Genomic DNA, 23507 nt, shown 5'->3' on the forward strand with positions numbered 1-23507 from the left:
GATAAAAAAGCATCTCTTAGGGGGGATTATACTAGGGGATTTAATAGCATATAATAATGTGTAGATATATATTTTTGGCGAGTATGTGTCACAACAAAAACTTTATTTAACCACACACACATATTTGCAGTTACTTATTTACAGCATAGTAATGAAAGCATAGCTGCATTTATGTTTAAAGTGCAAGTAGTACAAAAAAGTACATTGAGGTATGGAAATAGAAGCACAAATGAAATAAATAGTTTCCAAGGCAGGGGATGAAAAGTAAATTAGTAATGTTCTTTAGCATGAGAGTGAATATAACTTTCCACCCTGTCAGGTTTTTCACTCCTGATACGAAGGTGAAAGTGTTGTTTGGGTTTCTTAAATATTCCTTTCTAAATCTTTATGATGACTATGTTAACTATTCTATGTATACCAGGATAGACTTTTAACAACTTGTCCAGTCAGCAAGGTTAAAGGAGGAGTTTCAACTTCTATGATGAACACTTTGTCATTGACCATTATGTTGCATTTAGTATACAGCAGTTTCAATCACTGTTGAATGAATTTCTGATGCCGATGATTCCATGTGTGATATTTTATACATGTTTCCATCTGAATTTTATTGTGTAAGCTTCTAGAAACATATCTCAATATGCCTTTGAAATCTAACAGTAGTTAAAGTGTCACTTGTAATCAAGCATATCTATATTTATGTTACTTATATTTATGAGATGGAGTTTTAAAATTTGTTTTAAATAGTAATGAGACTAGCACAGGCCCTGCACGTTTGACAAAGGGTTCTTCTAAAGTTGCACAGTGTTCAGATAAATTACCCTGAATTGTGACTTTGTGACAGCTTTAAAAATCTGTGACATTAAGCTTTTGTTGATACAACTGCTATCAATCTTTATGTTCCACTTATCCAGTATGATTGCCTGGCATAAGGTAATAAAGGAGGTCTGGCATAAAGTTAAGTAATGTGATGTTCTTTTACTGTTAATTCATAAAATTTATATTGAGGAGAGATTATTACAGGATGCTTATCATTAAATGTCAAAGATGAGTTCTGAAGATATTCTTCCAGTTGTTGATCATCTCCTTTTATTGGAGAAAGGTTTACCTTTGATACTTTCCAGATCATCTTGAAAATAAAACTTTTGAATCATGAAATGAACAGTGATCTTTTCCACTCTCCGGATCTTGAGAAATGTTATTTGTATAAAGTTACAAGGTATTTCTCCCATCTTCCTAACATGTTGTAATGGTTCTGCATGCTGAGCCGGTATTCCAGAGGTCCGCGGTTCGATTCCCGGCGAAGGTATTAATTTTTCATCTTTTCTGCTTCTAAAATACCTAATGTCTCTACAAAGCAGTGGCATTGTCATATGTTTTGAAGATTATTATGTTTCTTGCAGTTAATAATAAATAATTGGCAGTAAGCCAAGATGGCAATAATTTTGCAATGGAATGATGAATAATGCTTGAATGGATAAATTAATAAATTATTTGATTTGCATGCATAATAATTTAAAATAAGGTATCCAATATCATCTTCAGACTTTGATTCATTTTATGCCAATTTTTAGCCATGGTAGATCATTTTGCCATAAAGTACACGTTGGCAAAAGTTGAGGTTTGATACCACAATATGCAGTGTCCGTACAACTTTTCTTTTGAAGGAACATAATTCCAGTACTTTTATGCTACACTTTTGTGATCTGAAATGTACTGTTTGCAGCAGCAGTTTTCCCACTTACATGGTTGAGCAAATAGGCAGAACTGATCTACTTTGGAATGGATCCAAGTATAGATTTCCATATTGTACTTCTTTAGTGTTCAAGACAGAATGAAACATTTGGTTAACAAATATGTGTCACTGTGTTCTATTTGAGGATGTATGTGTTTTATGGGTGTAACTTTTATCTTTGAGATTAAAAGGCTAATTTTAATGTGCTGTTCCATATTTGGCAACAGTAGATGTATGCTGCATAGGTAAATGAAGAAGCATCACAAAATCTGTGAAAGTGGATAGTATAGTTATAAGTATGACATCTTGGTATTTCATATTTGTTGGTTTGAATAATTATCCCTTGGAACTTCAATCTGTAATCTGCCTGATGTTCGAAATAACTGAATTCCAATCACTCTTAACTAGTGTTCGTTTTTGATAGAACATTTTGATGAGTTATTCTCAAACATTTTGTCCTATTTACCTCTTTTGCCATTCTAAACGATCATCCTCTCTCTCATCCTTTTGAAAACTTGAATAAAAGTAGATTTTTATAATCGTAAACTATATACCATATTTGCTAGCATAAGACTTACTTTTTTCTTTGAAAATAGGTTTTAAAAACGGGGTGTGTCTTATACGTCGATTGATGTGCCTCAGTTTATTTGAAGTTATGCAATTTTTTCATTGCGGAGTGTGAATATTACACTTGCGTAAAGTGCATGTGCTGTCATCAACGATTGTAGCTGGGTTAACTTTCTATTTTTCGTGAACGACTGTTAAGGGAGTGAAATTTCTACTATTCAATTTTCTTAAATTTGTTAGAAATTTGTGGCTCAAAACAAGTCGGCATTGCTATAACATAGCATACGAGCTATGTGTGATTGCGTTTGCTAAAGAACTTGTAAACAGGACTACAGGGAAGCATTTTGGGCCACCCTCAATGAGAAAATGGCAAGAACTTGGCAGAGTCAGGAAAAGGTAGTAATGCACTGGATGGTAGAGGGCAATTTGTTATATTAGCACTCAGATGCTGATTTAGAAGAAGTTTCGAGTGCCTCTTCATTCAGCTCTGAAGATAAGTGAGGGTTTTGACGAAGAAGATTAAAAGGTGTTCTTTCCCATATAGATTGGGTATTTGCAGAGTATTACTTTGTATTTGTATTACTTTATATTTAAAATACTGTTAATTCATTATAATGATCAGTAATAAAGTTTTATCCTACAAAAATGTGTATAAAAAAGAGGTTGTGTATTATATGTTGGCAAATACGGTACTTAACAGGTAAATAAAAGGCTGATCGCTTCTTTTCTCAGTGAACATTGTTCTTTGAACTATTAAGAAATTTCCCGAGTTTGATTTCCATTTTCTCAAATTAAAACCATATGCTAATTAAATTGAGGATATTTTTCTTACAAACTGATTTTGCTTCATTAACTGTGTTTGTATCTGATAATAAATAAGTTGTCTGTATGCATGTCTGCTTCCAATGTGGTGTAGAAATGGAAGAACGAAGGAAATGAATGGTTGCCAATGCAAGATAGTGAAAAGTAAATAAATAATGCTGTCTGGTGGGAGAGTGATTAAAATAGAGTGTCATTCTGTAATTAAATTTTGCCTGGTGTTCATAATCCTAAATTAATAAAATGATGTTAAAATCATGTGTATGAGTAATTGCCTTTTTCTTTTGGGCAATGAAAGAAGGTCGAAACAGTTTCCACTTGGGCCATAGGAAATGATTCTCGTGAAAGTTGCCGTTGAAAGCATTAACATCCGAAAATATTTATTTTCTGGTGGAAATGTGCTAAGAGATTAAATCAAGGGCTGAATCAGTCTAATAAAACTGTTTTGTGCATTCTAAATGAATATTTTCACATGAAAAAAGTGTATGTAAGATGGGCACTTTAACTTCTTTTGGCAGTTAAGGAGCTTGATCACCTACCTTCCTTATAGTTCAGTTTTAGCTATATTTAATCTCTAAACTGAAATCTCTCTTCATGGAAAGGGATTTAATGATTATGATCCAAAAAGAGCAGTTATGACAAATTCAAAAGACTAACCTTTTGATTCCTTTTTCAGGGATATAGATTTGCTCATTAAATGATGCGAAGAGTGTATCGAGAAAAGAGATTATATTGAAAGATAAACTATTTCAAATTTCCTTATATCTTTTGAAGTCTATGAGGAAAGAATCTTTTGGATCTATCTGTTTGTATGTGTGTGTGGGGGGGATAACCCAAAAGCATCTGAAAATTTTTTCAAAAATTTTCAGAATTTATAAAAAATTATAAAATTTATAAAAAATTATAAATGAATGCAGTCTTTCATATACAATTATCCTTATTTTTATGTATATGCAAAAAGAATTGAATTACTATATCCTAGCTGCATAAAAAGTGTTGCTTTAATGTAAATGATATATTAAAATTGTAAATACTGAAATTGTGTAACGATCAATAAATGTTTTAAAACTTAACTATTTTTATATTTAAAGCTATAATTTTCCCTATAAAATGTGATTTTTTATTGCATCAGACTATTATGGAAATAATGAAAGCTTTAACCTTCATTAAGGAGTTCATAAGGAAGGGTTTTAGCATCATTTTAATACAGTTGTGATTGCTTGATATGGAACAGTACCTTTTGTTAGTGGAATTGTGGATTGAATATACCTACTGTATCCCTCCTCCATAAAGAATTCTTTATGGAGCACAGTTCATTTCTGTACAAGTAGGGCTTTATTACACCTTAATGTATTGATACTTGCATATTAGTGTAAGCACCTTTGTTGAAGTTGCCAAATTTTCAGAGTGCTGCAAATTCTGGCTACCATACATATACCACTTGTTGTTCACTTGTAACAAGTAATGCTGCTATTTTCAGGTATATTTGTTTTGTTATATTCCAAAGGTTTTTCAGACAAATTCTGATATTTTTATATCTTAAATTAAATTTTAAAGCATGAGCTTCTAGAATTTGCCTTTAAAGGGAAGAAATTGCTGTATTAATTTCTGCAAGAATTGCATATTTTGCCACAAAATCACTAAAGGTTTAACACAAAATTTCAATCAGATAAAAAATTAAAATAAATGAAAAAACTCAAATAAATAAAAACTTGCTTTTAAGTTTATTGATTTTTTGAATATTGCCCAGTAAAACATAAAATATGTTATGTGATAATGTACAAGAAATAATTTTTGCAATTATAAATAATTCATTTTCAACTTTAAAAAATTGCCTGAGTAAGTTTTTGGCCAAGCCAATATTTGAAGGGCAACAGCCATTTTGAAAATGGTATTGCATTAAAAATTCCATAAAAGATCAAAGAATCGATAAAATTAAAAAAGCAAACATATATAATAACAGTTACCTTTTTCGAGAAATCTAACTTTTTTTCGCTTTTGTTCTCCTATGTATACAGAGATCTGTTTTCACTGGGGGAAAAAAAAAAAAAAAAAAAAAAAAAATTACGTAAATTTGGTATTGCGTACATTGTTCTTCCCATGTACTTCCCAGTCTGTTTTCACTAGGAAAAAAGCTCAAATTTGGCATTATGCAGTAATTCTGATCATTTAAGAATCACAGCTGTATCACAGATTTGTTGTTGGACAAAAGGCCATATTTCTGAAGGAAAGCATTTTCTTTTTCATCAGCCGACAAACTTCTCAGTCCTATGATTTATTAACATACTTAACATAAAAACATCTACTTATTAGAAGAATGACCAGGAGGAATCATGCTCGCTTGCTGCATCAAGATATTTTGGTGATGTCATGGGTTGCCATTTGTGGTTGCATTTGGTTTCGGCACCATTTGTCCTTGCGAATGTGTTTCAGGGGGTTGTGGATATTCAGAAAGAACTGTAAATTTTTGTGGACCTTTGGACATTATATATATAGGTTAAAATATTTTTTTAAAAATGCCATTATATTGATATGTAAAGAATCATTAAATAAATATGTATGTAAATTAATATAATTATTAAATAAATATATAAAAATGTAAAATTTATGGAATGTAATATGAAGAATTTTTTCCATTGAGTAACATGAATGAAAGAAAATGTTTTATATCAAATATTTTTATTATATACAATAATGTTAAAAGATTTTTCTTTTGTAATTATAGATTGCTGTGAGTTATTTTGTGTGACTTTGTGAGCTATACCAAGCTCAGTTTTCGCTGGGAAAGGTGATACTCACGCCATGTTCCGAGGCCTGATTTACTTAAGTGTAAGGGTCTTTCATATTTGTATTTTACTTGTTAATATCTTTTGGCTTTGACTTAAAGAATTTTATTTCCATGATCAGTTAGACTTTTAAAAGGTAAAGTAAAAGTGTGAATATGATTAACATATTGCAAGGTCAGATTTTCTACCATCTCTTTATCTGCAATTATACTTATAAGTGGTATAAAATTTGAGTTGATTTATTTTATAATTATTTCTTGAAATGATGTGTGTATGAATGCATTGGTTGTAAATTAAACTGCATATCAGCAGGGGGAATTTTTTCCCTCTCAGGTTTAAAATATGACAGTAAATATATGATCAAAGTTTTATTGAAGCTCATATATGAGGTATTTTCAGAAAGGAGTGCTCATTTTGTTATACCAAAAGAATAAAGATTTAACTTTAACAAAACCTTTTTATTTATTCTTCGGGATAATCTACATAGGTTTTGCTGCCAGTTCACTGAGAAATATTGTTACCATTTGGAAGTCCTTATTGTCAGCAAAGTGCTTTCCACCAAAAAAATGGCAGTGTTTAGCAGCATATTTTTACATTCCCATCTATTTGAAAGTTTTTGGATGGATTTGAATGATTCTCCAGTAATTGTTGTCTTTTCATTTAGAGAGCTTTATTGACAGTGAACCATTCCAGCAGCATAACTGTGTTTGTTCTTCAGTGAATTGGTAACAAAAATGTATGTGAGCATATACAAAAAAATTGACATCAAGCTTTTCTCAGTGTTGTGCATGCTTATGCATAGTAATAGGTGTATGCAGTATGGTGGTTGCTGTACCTATTGCTTCAAACTGTACCGAATGGTTTATGCTGTGCTGAAAGTATGATCTTGGCACAGCACAAACTGTTAGGCATGATTTGGAGTAATTGATACAGCAATCACAACATTGCGTACACTATTATTATTATTATTATTATTACCCACAAGTCAAATTGGCAAAACTGAGGCTTAGGATCAAACTGCTACAAAAATAAGATTTTAGAAAATTCTATGAATTAAGAAACAGAAAAGACCTTAATTCTATATAATTAAGCTATTTTCTGTTCATCATGTTCAAAATTTATAACAAATTAGGCTGCCAATACTGGTTCTCCGACCTTGTGCATTCATTAAACTGCCATTATCATAAACTTGCATGGAAAATATGCCATTCCCTCCCTTTTTAATATATATATGGTGGGCACTAGCCATTTTAGGCTTTCATCACTATTAAGTCCAGAAGCAGTGATCATTTTATGATAGAGGCACCTATTAAGCGGCCACCATTACCTCCTATGAAGAAACAGATAATTTACATTCGAACCTTCTTTGGAATTTGAACCCGGACCCTTCGATATGGCAGTCAGTCATTAACCACTTTCCTGTTTGGGGGCGGGGCAATATGTTAATCCTCTCCATGCAGCTATATACAGTACAGTTTGAGATCTGGACGTCCAATATCTGAATGATATAAAATCTGGACCTCCCAAAGGCCACTACCAACCTTTTTTTGTTGTTCTATTATGTATGTGTATATTTTTTAAATGTGTATATTTTTTGTATTTGTGTGCTGCATGCACATTCGAATCCCCCCGGCACGTTATAAAAGATGGAGAGTCCCGATTCTTAATTTCACTTTGGCACTAAATAAAATACCTCGTTATTGAAGAAACAATCATTTTAGCATAAATTTGTATGATCAGTAATTTGGCTGTGTTGCTGCGTATCTGCTTGGCATACATCTCAAACCGGAACATTCTACATAGATACATCGTTGATTTTATACCTACTAATAATTTATACTCCTGATGCCAACCTGGCAAATCATTATTTATTATATTTTGCTTTCATCTCACTGCATGTTTATCAACACATGACAACTTGAGTAATACCTAAACAGTTTTTTTATATTAGTAATTGAGAAACAGTGGTGTAACCTTTTATGTTGACATAATGATTGTCGATGATTAGAGATTTAAGTTAAATGCACTAAGAAATGTTGACAGGAAAAATGTAACAAAAATTTCTTTCCGTATGCTAAAAGTAGATTTTGTTAATGATACTCATAGGCCAAAAGATTACATTTAGTGCTATTTGAATTAAGAATAACTGATTTGTTATTTACATAAACCCAGAACCAGCACCAGAGTTCATATGGCTGCACCGGGCAGAAGAATTTAGGGAAGACAAAGGGAGGCGCTTGATAGCAGAATTGAAGATCCACAGAGGATGCATCAGCCACCGGCCCTCAATCAATTTATCTGTTCAGGACTCGAATAAGTATTAAGCATGTGTAAGAAATGGGTGTAAGTATAATAAATAATGAATTCAGGCTTAATCGCCTCAGTGCACGATAGAAGCAAGATAAAATTTAGCAGAACAACTTGTCTTTAGTTGCCAATCTGATAATTACATAACCAAATATGTATAGTGAACTATAGCTAAATTTTATGATAATAGACCACGAATCTGAAGGTTTTCGGATATCGCAAACCAAAGGTGAAATTTTCCAATTAGCGAATTTTGTAAAGAAATGTGGAGAAGCAGTAATAAATAAAGAGGATATAAGAGAAATTTTTCACTGTGGTTACAATGCTCCTCAGTCATCAATCAATTACCGGATGGCAAAATCTGTAGTACGACTCTAGATCCAGAAAATACTGCTACTGACAGAGAGATAAAAAAAAAATTCGCTTGACAAGTTAGTCGGAATTCTAGACACAATTACAGGACTTCAACCATGGAACTTTGTAACTAAATAAGAAATTATGTCTGTCTATGGAATTAAAGAAAAAGTATTAGCACAAAAACTTAACAACTTAAACAACTTGAAAGAAATGTTTAATAAAGAAAAAATAGGGGAGTTCCCCCCTTTTTTTCTTTTCTTTTTTCTTTTTTTCTTTCTTTCTCTCTCTTCTTCTTCTTCTTCTTCTTTTTTTTTTTTTGTAAATTTTGATACTCTTTAGATCCTAAATACTTGATTATTTCATAATCACGATTTCATATTTTTAATTTTATTATTTCGACATGCCATCTTACTAGATATAAACTGATGATCTAATATCCAGAAAAATCCTCTTCTCTGAAAACACAATTTTGAGCCTTTACTAATTGCTACCATGTGTTCAAAATTAGTAATTGCAGTTAAGATAAATACTGTTTCAGTTATTTATTTCAGTAGCATTGGGGATGGGGATCAAGGAGAATTTATTGTCGAATTCCTGTTTCTTTTATCTCTAATTTTCCATGAAAACAAGTACAAATATTCATAATGACAAATAATTATTAAATATTAATCAACTAATTTTTATTTTTTTGTAGTCCATATGAAATTCAGCAAGACATTTAGATAATAAGGATTTCAATTGCTGTTCATAATTTGACACCCATGATTTCAGTTCATTGTAAATCAGTGCAGATAATAAATCACAAAATGTGGTGTATGAACTCGCAAATATCGAAACTGGTGACAGAGAAAAAGTTGCTGACCTTATTAAAGCATGAATAATATTATTAAAAAAGCATTCTTCAGTATTAAGCCTTTATTAATTTAAATTTTTTGTCATGAAAATTTGGGAATTATCATATTCTTAATGGGAGAGAAGAAAAAACGAAATGAAAAGCTGTAAGCTAGCTTCTCATCTTTTTTTGTTGTTTTTGATGTTGACCACCTAACAACCTAATTATTTTTTAATTATATGACAAAAATGTGCTTTTTTTTAAAAAAATTTATTTGAAAAGAAACCAGCGTGCCTCGTGCCTAATTATATTAAAAAAATTTTAATAAGGACCAAATTTGGTCAAATATTTACCCAAAAGTAAAAAAATTTAGAGCTTGTTAATTTGGTACAATAACAGTATTAAATTGTCACTGAAGAACATATAAACAACGTGAATTGACTGGACTTGTGTAAAAACACCAGTAGCAAACTGAATTCTGTTGCAGATTTTAAATAATTTTGGGTTGTGAAGAAAAATGATTGTTTCTCTAGCCGGTATCGAAGCACGGGCATTACTCTAGTCCAAAATATTCTATCGTACACTAATGCACAATAATATATATATTTGCTCAAGCATAAATGGATTTGATGAGATTGCTACAGTTTAATGAGTCCAAGTTATCTTAGTATAAATAAAATTGCATTCATTACTACATGTAACAAATAACTTGGGTCATCTCCTTAAGCGTTTGAAGAAGAAAAAAGAAATTTCCACGAATTCCATTTGTCAATGCTCCCTAAAAGGAATTCAATGAATTTATTGCATTCTTTCTTCTAAAGTTTATGAATTCATTTTACATTCATCTGACTTGGAGGTACTGGATTTATGTTTTAAGCAAGGTAACCAAAAAAAGTTCCTGTTATTTATGATCATCAGAAACAGACATACAACGCATAGTTGTCGGTAATATAGAAGTAGTCAGTAGCATCTTTAGCCAACATTCCTGAGCTGTGCAGTGTGCCAATAAAAATTGAGGAATTGGAGAGTACATGCTGCCTCATTGTTGAGGGATTTTCTATGGAGTTAGTTGTCTAGAAAATGGAATAGATGGTAACTTGTGGGTGTTTGATGTGGCGAGCACAGTATCTCCCAATCATAATCATTTTTGCCACATGTGGTCTTTCATTACTGTGGAGGTACAACACACCCTGGTGATGAATGGTGCTGGCTCCTTCTGCTGCTGTACATATTTGCACCCATTGCAATTGCTGCAAGTATGGTGTACTCCGGTGATAATAACTTGTAACGCAGCACTTGGCAACTAGTCCACCGCACAGGATATGAGACACAGGATCACATGATAACATATGGCATGCTTGGACTTTTCACTTGTGAACCCTCAATCAAAGGTGGGGCATGTTGCGATACAAACAGGCTGTCGGTCATTGTTCCTTGTTGATTGCTAACAATGTATGTGTTATCTACGTGCTCAACTTCTGCTTCTTCCTTATGCAGTATAAATGAAATCTGCTCTATCAGAAAGCTGGAAGCATTCAGCAAGCTTCACACTTATTTCCCATCTAAGTGTTTCATTAAATGGGATGTCAAAAACGACATGAACTTTTGTGATTGTCTTATAACTGACAACTTTCACATTCAAAACTATAAAACTTAAAAAAAAAAAAAAAAAGAACTAAAACTAAAAAAACAGATATTCAAGCTAAATAGAACTAGAGTTGTTTTAGAGATCTAGAAAATACTGAATAGGTTATCGAGAAAATACTGAAGAAACTGAGCAAAGTGTGTATGAAGGCTGTCTGAAAAGTGAAAAGAAGAGACAGTACTGCAAGAACAAAAAACTGACTGCTTTTAAAATGAACTTAAAACATTAAGAAACATGTATAAAAAGGGGCAAAATTAGTTGCTCCCCCCCCTCGTCAATTTACACGTCTTGGCAGTCTTTCATTTAGTACATTATCTGGTCATCTTAGAGGTATAGGAAATATTCATTTTTAGAAATGCTATATATTAAATAATGTACTTATTGTTTTAGTTATATTATTAAATTTCTTTTATTCATATTTTAAATAATTTTTCCGTGTGTGAAAAATGTTGGCGAAGTCCAGTTCCTTTAATTTCATTTTTAGGAAAAACTTTTCACTGTGAAATAGCAGAGACACATTTAGCACTTTAAATTTCTTGCTCAGTTAATAATAAACATATTGTATTTGAAAAGTAAGACAAAGAAACCTTGGTTTTACTTATATATATAGGTAAATTTAATGTTCTTTGAAAGTAAAGTTAAAGTAAAATGTAAATATTCAAAATATCAGATCAAATAAATGGGCATGATGAAATGTTAAAAGAAAAGTGACCTTTTCCTGCTAAAAAAGAAATTATTTTTATTTAAATATATAAAATAAAGAACCCTCCTTTTTACTTCCATGTACGAAGTAAAAAGGAAGTATTGTAATTGCGAAAAGTTTCGGGCAGCATATTTCAACGAAGCTATGCATTTTGACCGCTATCGAATGCAATTTAACGATGTTTTTGCGTGATATCTGTACGTAAGGACAGAGTAAAATACTCTTTTCTTTCAAAAAAATTATAAAACTGCTTTAAAATTAATTCTGAAGATAATTTTTCGTGGCGTCTGTACGAACGTATGTACGTACGTATCTCGCATAACTCAAAAACGAGTAGCCTCAGAACGTTGAAATTTTGTATGTAGGACTGCTATAACATGTAGATGTGTATCTCGTATTTTGGTTGCAATTGGCCGCACCAAACGTATATAAATATAAATATATATATATATCCACTCTGTTACCCGGCTCTCTTATATGTTTGTAAATTGTACATTTTTTGCTTTAAAAATGATTGTATTATGTTGCTTTTATCTTCCGGTTAAGGTTTTTATGCCTTTAGTAAATCTGCACGTAATATTTTTAGAATTATCAACAATTTTAAAGTTGTCTAAGTGCCGCTAAGCCTTTTTTATGGCGGCTATTGATGTTTACATTTGAAACAAGAGACTAGTGGATTTGTTGCCAATCTAGAGAAACTTAGCTTCGCAACAACAAAGATAACGCATTCATTTATTATTGCCAATTAAATCATGTTTAATTCTTTCTGGAATATTTTCGAGGAAATAAGCGTTTAAGATTTACTTCGTAATTTTTTATATAGATATTTTGAGTTTATGTATTTCTGCCTTCTCGCGAAGTGAGAACTGAATTAATTAAATGAGAAATACTCAATCGTCTGTGAAAAACCGTTTCTTTTTTGTTTTGTTTGCTTAATTTCTTTTATACATCATTCTAGCTTTATTACAGTATTTGAATAGAACATGTGGCAACGATTAGATAATTCTATTCTTTAAATGATATAAATTTTGTGCATTATGAGTTATAATATGAACGAGATATGTAAGTTAACTGTTATATAATTATTGGATTATATAACAGTTAACGTAGTTTCCGTTATATAATTATTATATAAGTTAACTGTTATATAATTATTAATACTGTTAAGTGGATGTGGCGCTGGAGTGTCGCTGTGGTAAACAAATACTAGAATGAATTTTAAAGAATGCATTTATTCTATTGTGATGTATGTGCTATCGACAAAGTAGATTTAATTCAATCCAATAAGTTTAAATGAAATGCAAGAAAAAATGCGTATAATTTAATATTCCGTACAAGGAAGTCGTGGTGTACACATCAGATTTTTTTTCTCATGACGACAAAATAGGTACTGCTAATTAAATATATAATATTCTTTTAAAGTGAAGAAAATTTAAAATCTCAAAATATCAAGTGTTTTTTTCTTTTTTTCTTTTTTTTTTCAAACAGCCACTTTTTTTCACCCATGATGATTAAATGGATACTGCTGTTTGGATGTGATCTGAGTATTTTACTTTATACAATGTGTTACTAAAACATTGGAGACATCTATTTTTTTTTTTTTTTAACATAGACCAGTGTACATGTAATTGCATTGTGAGATAACATCCAGGAATTACTTATGTAAGGCACATTTATTTTAAGAAGAAATAGTTGTCATAGTCAGCTTTAAGTCTATCGATTGAATACAATGAAAAGTTTGAGGAGCAGGGCATGATCATGGATGCCAGAGGACTCACTTTCCAGCATTACTGAAACTGCTAATATCTTTTTTCTCATCTTGGATGTTTAGAAAATGGCACTTCAGCAAAAAAAAAAAAAAAAAAAAAAAAAACTTTAGTTAGTAAGAACAAATCTGATCAAAAATGCTGGTGAATGAAAGAGGTGCCAGCCGCCTGGTAGGAATTGACCACAGCAGCAGAGAGCAATAACATGACAGAATGCAGCTCAGTGTAATTCAACCATGTCACAAAGCAAAACTTGATAAACTAATAATGGAAGGGCTTTAACAGCTGGAATTCATCATTGATTCCTATGCTATCATTGTAAAACACGAAATTATGGTCACCATGGGCTCAAGAGTAATAAATTTAGACCTCGGATGTTTGGGAAAATAGTCAGTGAATCTCGTTTCATGCTCCATTACGCTGAAGTCTGGGTCAGAATATAATGCAAACAAAATTAGTGGACCCTACTTGCTTAATGAAAATACTTAAGCTGATGGCAGTGGAATTTTGATCTGGGGGACATTTTCTTGGAATACAGCAAATCTCTTGGTATGTTTGGAAATGGCTGTCAGCACCACAGCTTATCTAGTTGTTGCCTGTCATTTACCCTCACTAGTGGCAGAAATGTTTCCCAGTGTGAATGGCTAATTTGAGTAGTACAGTACACCTTGTCACCATTTACGTGAATGATCTCATATTGTTAGAAAATAATTACTTGCTTTCATGGCTAGCCCAGTCTTCCAGTTTCGATCCTATTTAGCATTTGTGAAACAAAATGTAACGATCATTTCAAAGCTTAGACATTCCACCATCCAATCTGAATAAAATTACAGCTTCCGTTATCTTATAGTAAGCTGATATGCCGTAAGAATGATATCAGCATCTTGCACATATATGCACAAAATATAGGCTGTACTTTAAAGTTAAATGCTGAGCGAATGCATTTTACGTGGCATGGTGTATATGCATGTGTGTATGTGTCTGTATACATAATATAAAATGTAATAATAATTGAACTATTATGAACCATAAACAGTAGAGGGGAAAAATTTTGTTTTATTTTTTAAACTTTATGAAAATTGCGATTTTTACTGAAAAAAGTATTAAAAGAGTTTTGTTTTGTTTAAAGGTCAATTTTGTGCGTAAGAAAAAATGCGGCGACATCTCGATGATCATCCAAGTCTGAGCGGCAGTAGTGGAATATTTAGTAATAGTTCTCTGCCATTGTCTGCAGGAAATTCTAATAACCCTCCTGCACGTGTCTTTTCTGATCTTGATGGTCGTGGAGGAACATCCACATCTAACATTCCATTAACAACTACAACCACAACTAGTGTATCTACTGCTTCCAGCCTTGCATTCCATCATTCTTCTCGAATTACCGCTCCCCTCTCTCCGGGGACTGGTGGTGCCACTAACAAACCTTTAATCCCACGGCAGCCATTATCATTGATACAAGAAACTGTACGTTCTGTAGGTTCAGGTGGCAACTCAGAAATGCAAAGTGGTGTTCAGTTTTCATTACCAACTGGCTACCAGTAAGTTATCATTTAGCTATTCATTGTATTAGCTAAAAAAGTCTATTATTGTACTTGTATCTTTTAAGAATGGAATTATTTGAAAAAATAAGCAATGTTGGTTAAACATGTAAAGCTGTAAACATATGCCTTTTATCTATTAAACATTAAGTAATGTTTAAGGCATCATGTTCAGCAATAGGATAGTTATTGCCCTGCAGCAACATTGTTGTGATAAAGTTTTGAGGTTATAAGTTTTAAATCCTGAAAAGCCAAAATGCCAGATTTTTAAAGCTTTTCTGAAATTTACCCTAATTATATGATCTTGAGCAAATTCCAGGAAACTGAAGATGAGAATAAATGAAGTTAATCATACTGATTGTATTTATTATTCTGATTTTTGGCTAGGATCATGTTTTGAACTGTAAAAGATATTTAAAAAAAAAGTCACCCTGCTATTGAATAAATATCATACATAAGCTGTTCCTCTCCCCCCCCCCATGAAACTGTAGTAAGATTATAATATATAAATTGAAATTGTCATAAATTCATATTTACTCTTTCAGTTAAATATTTAATACTAAATATGCTTGAAATATTTAAAGTTTTCCAAGTGACTGTGTTTTAAAATTATGAATAATTAACAAGAAGAAATTGTGATCTGTTATTCATATATTTATTATTATTCACCATTTGTTCTTCTAAATGAAAACTTATATAAACAGCTTTCTCTCCCTCCCATATCTACTTGTTTCCAGTACTGACATTTTACTGCATAAAATTATACAAAGTTCATATTCCTGGCCATTATTTTTCTCATAAATTAGTTGAGAAAAACATTTGAAGCAAAGTATGTATTTATTGTTTTTATTACTTTCTCATTGGGTTTAAGTACATGACAATGTAATGCTAATAATGTTCATGCTCTCTGTATGTGCTCCATAGTCCCTCATCTGCATTACGTCTATCAAAATTTTGGTAGAAAGTGAAGTAAGCTTTTCTCTTAGTTTTCATTAGTTTTTTCCCCTGTTAATTTTCATGGATTTGAGGATTGTTTTTCAGTTTGGGTTGCAAGAAATTCAGAAGATGGAGATAAAAGTGAACTAGAGATGGTGCCGATAACACAATTTCTAAAGTGACATCATTTTTCGCTGCCCAAAGTGAAAACATAGTAAAGCAATTTAAGTTTTAAACATTCATGTTTTCATATGAAGTAAAATTTGGCCAAGACTTAGAAAGATTATGTATGACTTTTTTTGGGGGGAAGTTATTTCTAATATGCTTAGTGTTGTAATGTTAGAAAGCAATATTTGAAAATACATTATTAAAATATTTTGCTTAGTTTCAAATAACACTGTTTGACATAAAAAAAGTAATGTAGCCTCTTGAATTATCAGTTTTATTTACTGACTAATAATATGTCTTATTTTTTTAAAAAGTTCAAATGACTTATTGTTAATTTTTTTAATTTATAGAGCTCGTGTAGCTGCTGCTACAACATTGTCACAAGGCAGTCTTGGTCATAGTCAGCCACCATCTACTGTTCATCATTCATTACCGGTGCAAGCACAAGCTCATAGTAATAGTCAGCTTGTACATACCATACAGGCCAATTCTCAAGTAATTACTTGTTTGTATAAGTTATTAATGATTCATAATTTCCAGATAAAGTAATTCAGTACTCATGTATTTTCCATCAAATGTGCAAAGGTGGCAGAGATCCCTACAAAACTGTGCCAGTCATCATTTCTTTGGAATTCCAAGTCACATTTCCATCTGCAACTTTTACAATAAAATATTCATCAGTCTTTTTGTGCAGTTTACCAAAAAGACAGTGATGTGTAAATATTTTGTTGATTTCTACTATTTTATTAGGCCCACTCATTTTACTAGAATTTTGTTTGGAACACAGAGAGCGACCTTCTACAAGTAATTGTTCCAGTCTGTTATATTGTCCATATCCATCTGTTCTTTCCCCCTTTCAATAGATTAATTCTCTCAACCAGCTGTAAATGAACCAGAGTAAAGTTACAATTGTAATTTTACAGTAACTGTTAATTTATATCTTTTTTCATAAAAGCAAAAGGTGAGGTATGGAAATCAGTCAAGATTACATCATACGAAAGTGCAGATGTTGCTACATCATGTTTATCCATAATTGGCTCTAAATTGCGTTGTTGTTGTTGTTTGTGGCCGATGGGTTAATATATAGGTACCAGTAATTGTAATTACAGCATATGTACATCTTAAAAAAAAGAAAAAAAAAGCTTTTTCTTTAAAAAAATTTCTTAGCTGTTTATTTATGGAAAAGGGTATTTGAGAATATTAAAAAATTTTCCTCTAATTAGCATTAAATAAGCAGAAAACTAGTAGATTATTATTAACTGTTACTCATACACTCCTAGTAATCTTATTGCTTTTTTGAAATATATTTTTTGGTGGCAGCAGATTAACTAGATTTTTTTTATGTTACATTCAGAATCGCATCATTGTTAATCTCCATAGCTTGGCTTCGCGTCTATATAAATCTGTAAAATTAAGATGGCAAATGACTTCCTTTTAACTACTTCCCAGTTCTTTTTAACTTTTGATGGCACTTATCCGTATTAACATTTCTATCATGCATCTTTCGTCGTGTACAAGTTGATTGAGTGAAAAATGAAATGCGTGTAGTTAAACTTAATATCATGTGCCTTAAAATAATGAATAGCTTCATTTGTCGACAAATTTAATAAATGGATGAATCAAAATGAATTAAAAATTAACACGAGAGAAATATTCCAAGAACTTTCTATGAATGGATAATTAAAATAGAAATCGTGGAACTACTCTGATATGCGCCCTCAAGTAGTCAAATTTCTCGCCAAATATTTTTGGCGAGAAACTTCACGCTGCCATATTACTATCTAAATTTTTTGTCTACATTTTGAACTTTTAGCCTAAAATGTCTCCAAAAACGCGGTTTTCGCACATGCAAAAACTACGTTTTGAACACACAATTTAGCTAAAAATCCGAAACAAAAACAAAGAATTTAGATAGCAAAAACGTAAAGTTTCTAACCAAAAATATTTGACAAGAATCCATGTACACAGCGACATGTTTTAACTTAAAAAATCATCTACGAATTGCACAATGTAGGCAACGAACGAATCTACAAACTACGCACACCTCGCTTTAATAAATTAACATAACAACAATAAATTTCAAAGAATACCATGTACACAGCATCCTGTTTAAACTTAAAAAAAATTCTACGAATTGCACAATTTACGGAAGGAAGGAATCTACGATCTACACACTCCTCACTTTAATAAAACAACATAACAACAATAAATTTCAAATAATACCATGTACACAGCATTCTGTTTCAACTTTAAAAAAATCTATGAATTGTACAGTCTAGACACTAAACAACAAAATAAACTAAAATAAATTTCAAACAATTTAAAAAAACAACAAATAACGACAGAAATTCATACTAAAGAACCATTGAACATAACATTCTACAAAATAAGAACAAGGATAAAATAAAATGCACTTACCATGAATTAATGCATTTTCGAATAGCAGAAATATAAATTTCATACCGCCTTTAACATGCCGCCACGTAATCACTATCGTATTTACAATAACAGCCAGACACACTATCCAGAAAATTTATACTATGGGTCACAAATAAATAAAATCACAAATCCCTACTTCTATCATGCACTGCTATTAAAAATAATCTCCCAGACCCTCTTCCCACACTTCCAAATACCCACTACCCCTCAACAGGATAGCCACAATCATATTTCCTTTTGCCGAACTTCAGTTCAACAACTACCATTTTATCTTTTCCTCCCATCTTCTCAGACACAGAGGCGAACCAACGAGCTCCAGCGAAAGATTTTTCAACGTCAACAGGGTTGCCATAGAACACGCAATCGCGCCAAAAACCAGCGCAGAACACATATCGCCACATTTGGTGAAATTAGGGCGTATATTAGAGTTGTATCGAAATCATATACATGTTTGCTGTAATTAGCATTGAAATAAAACAGAAGCCATATCCTCACCCATTTCAGCAGTTAAAAAAAGAGACAGTCATCATTTCAGAAGAATCCAGGGTTGCTACAACAATAGCTGGAAAGCAGTTATGGCTGGGTCAATTAACATTTGCTTTTCATTCAAGGAAGTTTTTGAAAAAATTATTAAAATTCTTGGTTTAAATTTTTAGAATATTCAATCAAGTTGGTGTGTCGTAATAAATATACTATTAGTAAAATAGATATTTTTTGTTTTAGTTATTTTTCCTTTCTGCATAATCTAATTTTGCTAATGGAATATAAATATTTAAAGGCTCATGTTGCACAAATGCAAGGACATCAAATGCAGTTTCAACGTCTTAAAGTGGAGGATGCATTGTCTTACCTGGATCAAGTAAAATACAAATTTGGCAATCAGCCTCAGGTGTATAATGATTTTTTGGATATAATGAAGGAATTTAAATCACAGAGGTAATGCATGTTTATTTTTTAATTTTAATACAATTATCAAGAACTAAGAATTTTAATATTTTTATGCATTTTGTAGAGTAACAGACATCTTGAATACATATTGATTTATCAGAATACAGAGTTACGGTTTTGCAAGGAAAATAAAAATTATTTGTAACAAACAAATTTTATTTTTCATTTTTCCAATTCTCTGTTTTTCTTTTAATACAGCAGGCATGTAGCTGCTTATTATCTGTTGAATGTTGTGTAGTTATGTAAGTGTTCTATTTATTAATAATTCTAGCAGCTGGTTAGCTTATATTTCTTTGGCAAAGTTATTCAAAATTGTATAATTGTCACAAATTTGGAAGTGTGTGGGGTTATATAAAAAAAATTTGCATATGAAAACATTTTTCATTATTACAAAATTATATCTATTGATTTTAACTGTATTAATTAACAGTAATCAGCATATATTAGAAAATCTGTTTTCTCAGAATATATGTAAACTGAATTTTGACAGATAAATTCTTGATTTTGAAGCTCTAAAATTAGTTCTAAAATATTTACTGTTTCATTATGGATGTTTCTTGTGTTTTTAATTTTTTGCTGTTTTCCATAATTTGCATTTTGCCAAATGGCTACTGTTTTTCATATGGTAGGTTGGCAAAAAGTTAGTTGCCAGTGATTGTTGACTGTATGGGAGGGTCAGGAGAATAATGCGAGAGTACTGTTGCAACTACAATTGACAATTTCTGACATACATATATAAAGCAAAAATTCATAAACTTTATTTTATGTTTGTTGTAAAAGTGTAAATAATTGAAATGAAACTTAATAACATTATCACATTAATACCAATCACTTTGAAGTAGTTTATTCACATCCATGTTAGTCAGTCAGTTCTACTAAGTCTGTGAATGTTTCATTATAATGCATGTGATTATCTAGAAATGTAATAGATATATATAAAAATAAACTTTGTAAAATAAGCAGTCATACCTGGCATAAAAGACTTTTAACTTAAGACCTCAAATAATAAGCCAGAGAATAAAGTACTTGGATTTGCCTACCGAAGAATATGCAAGTGTTTAAATCTATTGTAGATATGTGTTGGTAATATTTTCAAATAATGGGCAAATTTTGCTGTGTATTTTATTTCAGCATCGATACACCTGGAGTTATTCAACGTGTCTCTAATCTCTTCAGAGGTCATCCTGAGTTAATTGTCGGCTTTAACACTTTTTTACCTCCGGGTTATAGAATTGAAGTACAACCCAATGAGCAAGTACAGGTTAGCATACCAGGTACCAATCTTGGTTCAGGAGGTGGAACTACTGGGCCAACATCACTAACCATTCATCCTACTGGTCCACCAAGTACTACACAAACTATTCATCCCACCCACGGTTCACAGTCAAACCACGCAAGTCATACAAATTCACCACACACATCACCCAGCAACGCTATGAGCAAAGTAAGTCGTGTTTTTTATTTTTATTAAAGTATACTTCTGGTGAGACTTGATAGCTTTGTTTAATCAAGTTAATGGGATGGCATTTGGTTTGAAATATAATTGTAGATGGTAACACTAAAGGTATATAAAACCTTCATGGTGGGGAAGGCTATTTCAGGAAATCAAAGTAAATTAAAAATTAAAATAAGTACAGAAATTAATGATTAAGAATGTATGTAGTTATTCTATTGGACAGTTTTGCAGTGTTTAATTTCCAATTGTAGTTGATAGTGTTCTATCAGTGTGAGCTCTTACCAACTGAAGAAGAAAAATTGAACGGCTCTCAAGAAAAGAATGCTCAAACATTTGAATATTCAGTATCCCATACTAATTTTTTTTCCATAATATTTTGTTGCAGCATCTTTCCAGTTCTAATAAAATACTATTTCATTTTGGGATTTTCAAATGAAACGCAGAAGTGTTTTTGTGTGGCTGAAAGCTACATTAGAAAAATTTAATCGCTATTCTTCATCAGTGGTCTTCAGTCCCCCAAACCTCTGAGTTCTAAGTCAACACACATATGCACCCCCCCCAAAAAAGCACTCATGCTAAATTTTGCACTCAATTAACTAAAAAAATATAACATGAATTTAGTTATCTTTGAAAATTAATCACAAGCTTCATGTATAGGCTGCTAGCATTTGTAATGTGATATCAGCGACACATGTGGGAGAATGTTTTTTTATCCCCCAATTGTTCTATGAGTGTATATGAAAATAGATTCACGTTTGCAGTGAAATTTATATGACATGTATGCCTCTCACTAAAGGAAACAAATTAAAAGCAAAATGTGAAATGCCACTGCAGATAACATCAGTGGAACTAAATTTTGACAGTTTATGTAAAAAAAAAAAAAAAAAAAATGCTAGCCCTGGTCATTAAATATAATGCGAGAGTAGATAACACCTGGAGCATGAGTTAATGCTATTTTAATGCTATTAATAATTACATTAACTTTATGTTAAAATTTAATAAAATATGTAATAGTTTTCTTTAATTACCTTGCCTATAACACCTGTAACATACAGATCCACATATAATATTGAATTAAATACCTTATGAATTAAAAAAAGAACAAGTATTTTTAAGAAAAATGGTCATTGGCTTTAAGATTTTACAGTGATGACAAAATAACCTCATTAGCTATGAGAATAAATACATTTTTGGTTCATTTCAAGGACTAAAATAAATTTTGCAGAGAACCATGTGAGTCTATTAGCCAGAACTTGAAGTGTTATGTACAATTTTATTTCTGCTCATCAAATCAAATTTTAATTCCCTGGAACGAATGATGACTATGCTGTAAAGAATTGTCTGTCTGTAATTATCTCTTCCTGTCATGGTCAAAAAAATCTTCAGCATTATGTCATTTTTTATAGTGTCACATACACACACATGTATATGTGCATACACATACATGTATATGTGCATGTGTGTGTATGTAATTTTTTAACATTAAAATTTGGGATATCTGAATTTAATTGAAACATTTAGTTGTGAGTTTAAGTTTATGAAAGAAAAAGTGAATATACAGCATGTTCACTTTTCCCACTTAGTAGTTGTATAAATTATTATTAGAGTATCTGATATGGTGAATAGAAATTTTTTATTTAAATCATATAAATTTTTATAGAAAGCTGATATGGGGAAGAAATTTCAAATTTTTTCCTTTAAAGTGTAATATGTGGCAAAATATTTTTCATTAGAAAGGTATATGTGCAAACTTTAAACATACCAACAAAATAACTAGAGACAACATATATAAGCTTCTAGAGAGACTACTTTTATCATCAGCTCATTCGGACTGCAATAAAAATTTTCTGAACATAAGAAATATTTCATTAATTATTTCAATGAGCAAGGGTGGAATAGAATGACACAACTTTAGAAACATCTCATTTCTTACTTTGAAAACTAGAACACTATCATAAGAACAATATATTTGATTTGAAAGTAGTGGGTAGAGATCATTGATGCATGTAACTTTCTACTGAAAATTGCTTGGCACATACTTTCATATATTTCAGAGATCTCAAATAGCCTTTGTATGAAAGTTTGTTCTAAAAAAGAATATTTTTTTCAGTCATCTTCCCATTCTACACCTGTTGCTAACAGTCAATCTCATTCAAGTGCGCAGAATCAACATGCATATAACCAAAATTCTCCTGCCCATACTCAGTCCAGTGGTGGATCATCTGGTGTCCATAGCCCTAACAGTGCACCTCAAGCCAATCAGCCTGTGGAGTTTAATCATGCCATTAACTATGTGAACAAGATTAAAGTAATTGATTTTTATTTATTTATTTCAATTTATTTTCTAAACGAATCATTAGGATTGCAGAAAAATTTTAACAGTAAATTGCTGGAGTTCTGATGCATTTAAGATTTTCTATTGCATGTAATATTTTATGTACCAAAATATTTCTGAGATTGAAAGAAGTGTGATTAAATTTATGTCAATATTGAATATTTTTCCTTGTG

The 23507-nt window shown here is 31.4% G+C and overlaps 1 protein-coding gene across 3 annotated transcripts in view; it reads left to right on the plus strand.

Annotated features, from left to right (window-relative positions):
• The window catches only part of LOC118186300 (paired amphipathic helix protein Sin3a-like), an 88255-nt gene that overhangs the window by 19233 nt on the left and 45515 nt on the right, over positions 1-23507 (plus strand). For 2 of the 3 annotated variants that reach the window (XM_085824408.1, XM_085824407.1), the window contains exons 3-8: positions 5844-5947; positions 14644-15052; positions 16507-16651; positions 19374-19531; positions 20675-20987; positions 23110-23307. In XM_085824408.1, coding sequence (XP_085680534.1) covers positions 14667-15052; positions 16507-16651; positions 19374-19531; positions 20675-20987; positions 23110-23307 — 1200 coding nt within the window. In that variant the 5' untranslated portion in view covers positions 5844-5947; positions 14644-14666. The remainder of the gene's footprint in view (positions 1-5843; positions 5948-14643; positions 15053-16506; positions 16652-19373; positions 19532-20674; positions 20988-23109; positions 23308-23507) is intronic. The other variant, XM_085824409.1, reaches the window with a different exon arrangement.

Source organism: Stegodyphus dumicola, chromosome 9, assembly GCF_044657685.1.
Source record: "Stegodyphus dumicola isolate Sdum_Otavi_A_Nest chromosome 9, ASM4465768v1".
NCBI lineage: Eukaryota > Metazoa > Arthropoda > Arachnida > Araneae > Eresidae > Stegodyphus > Stegodyphus dumicola.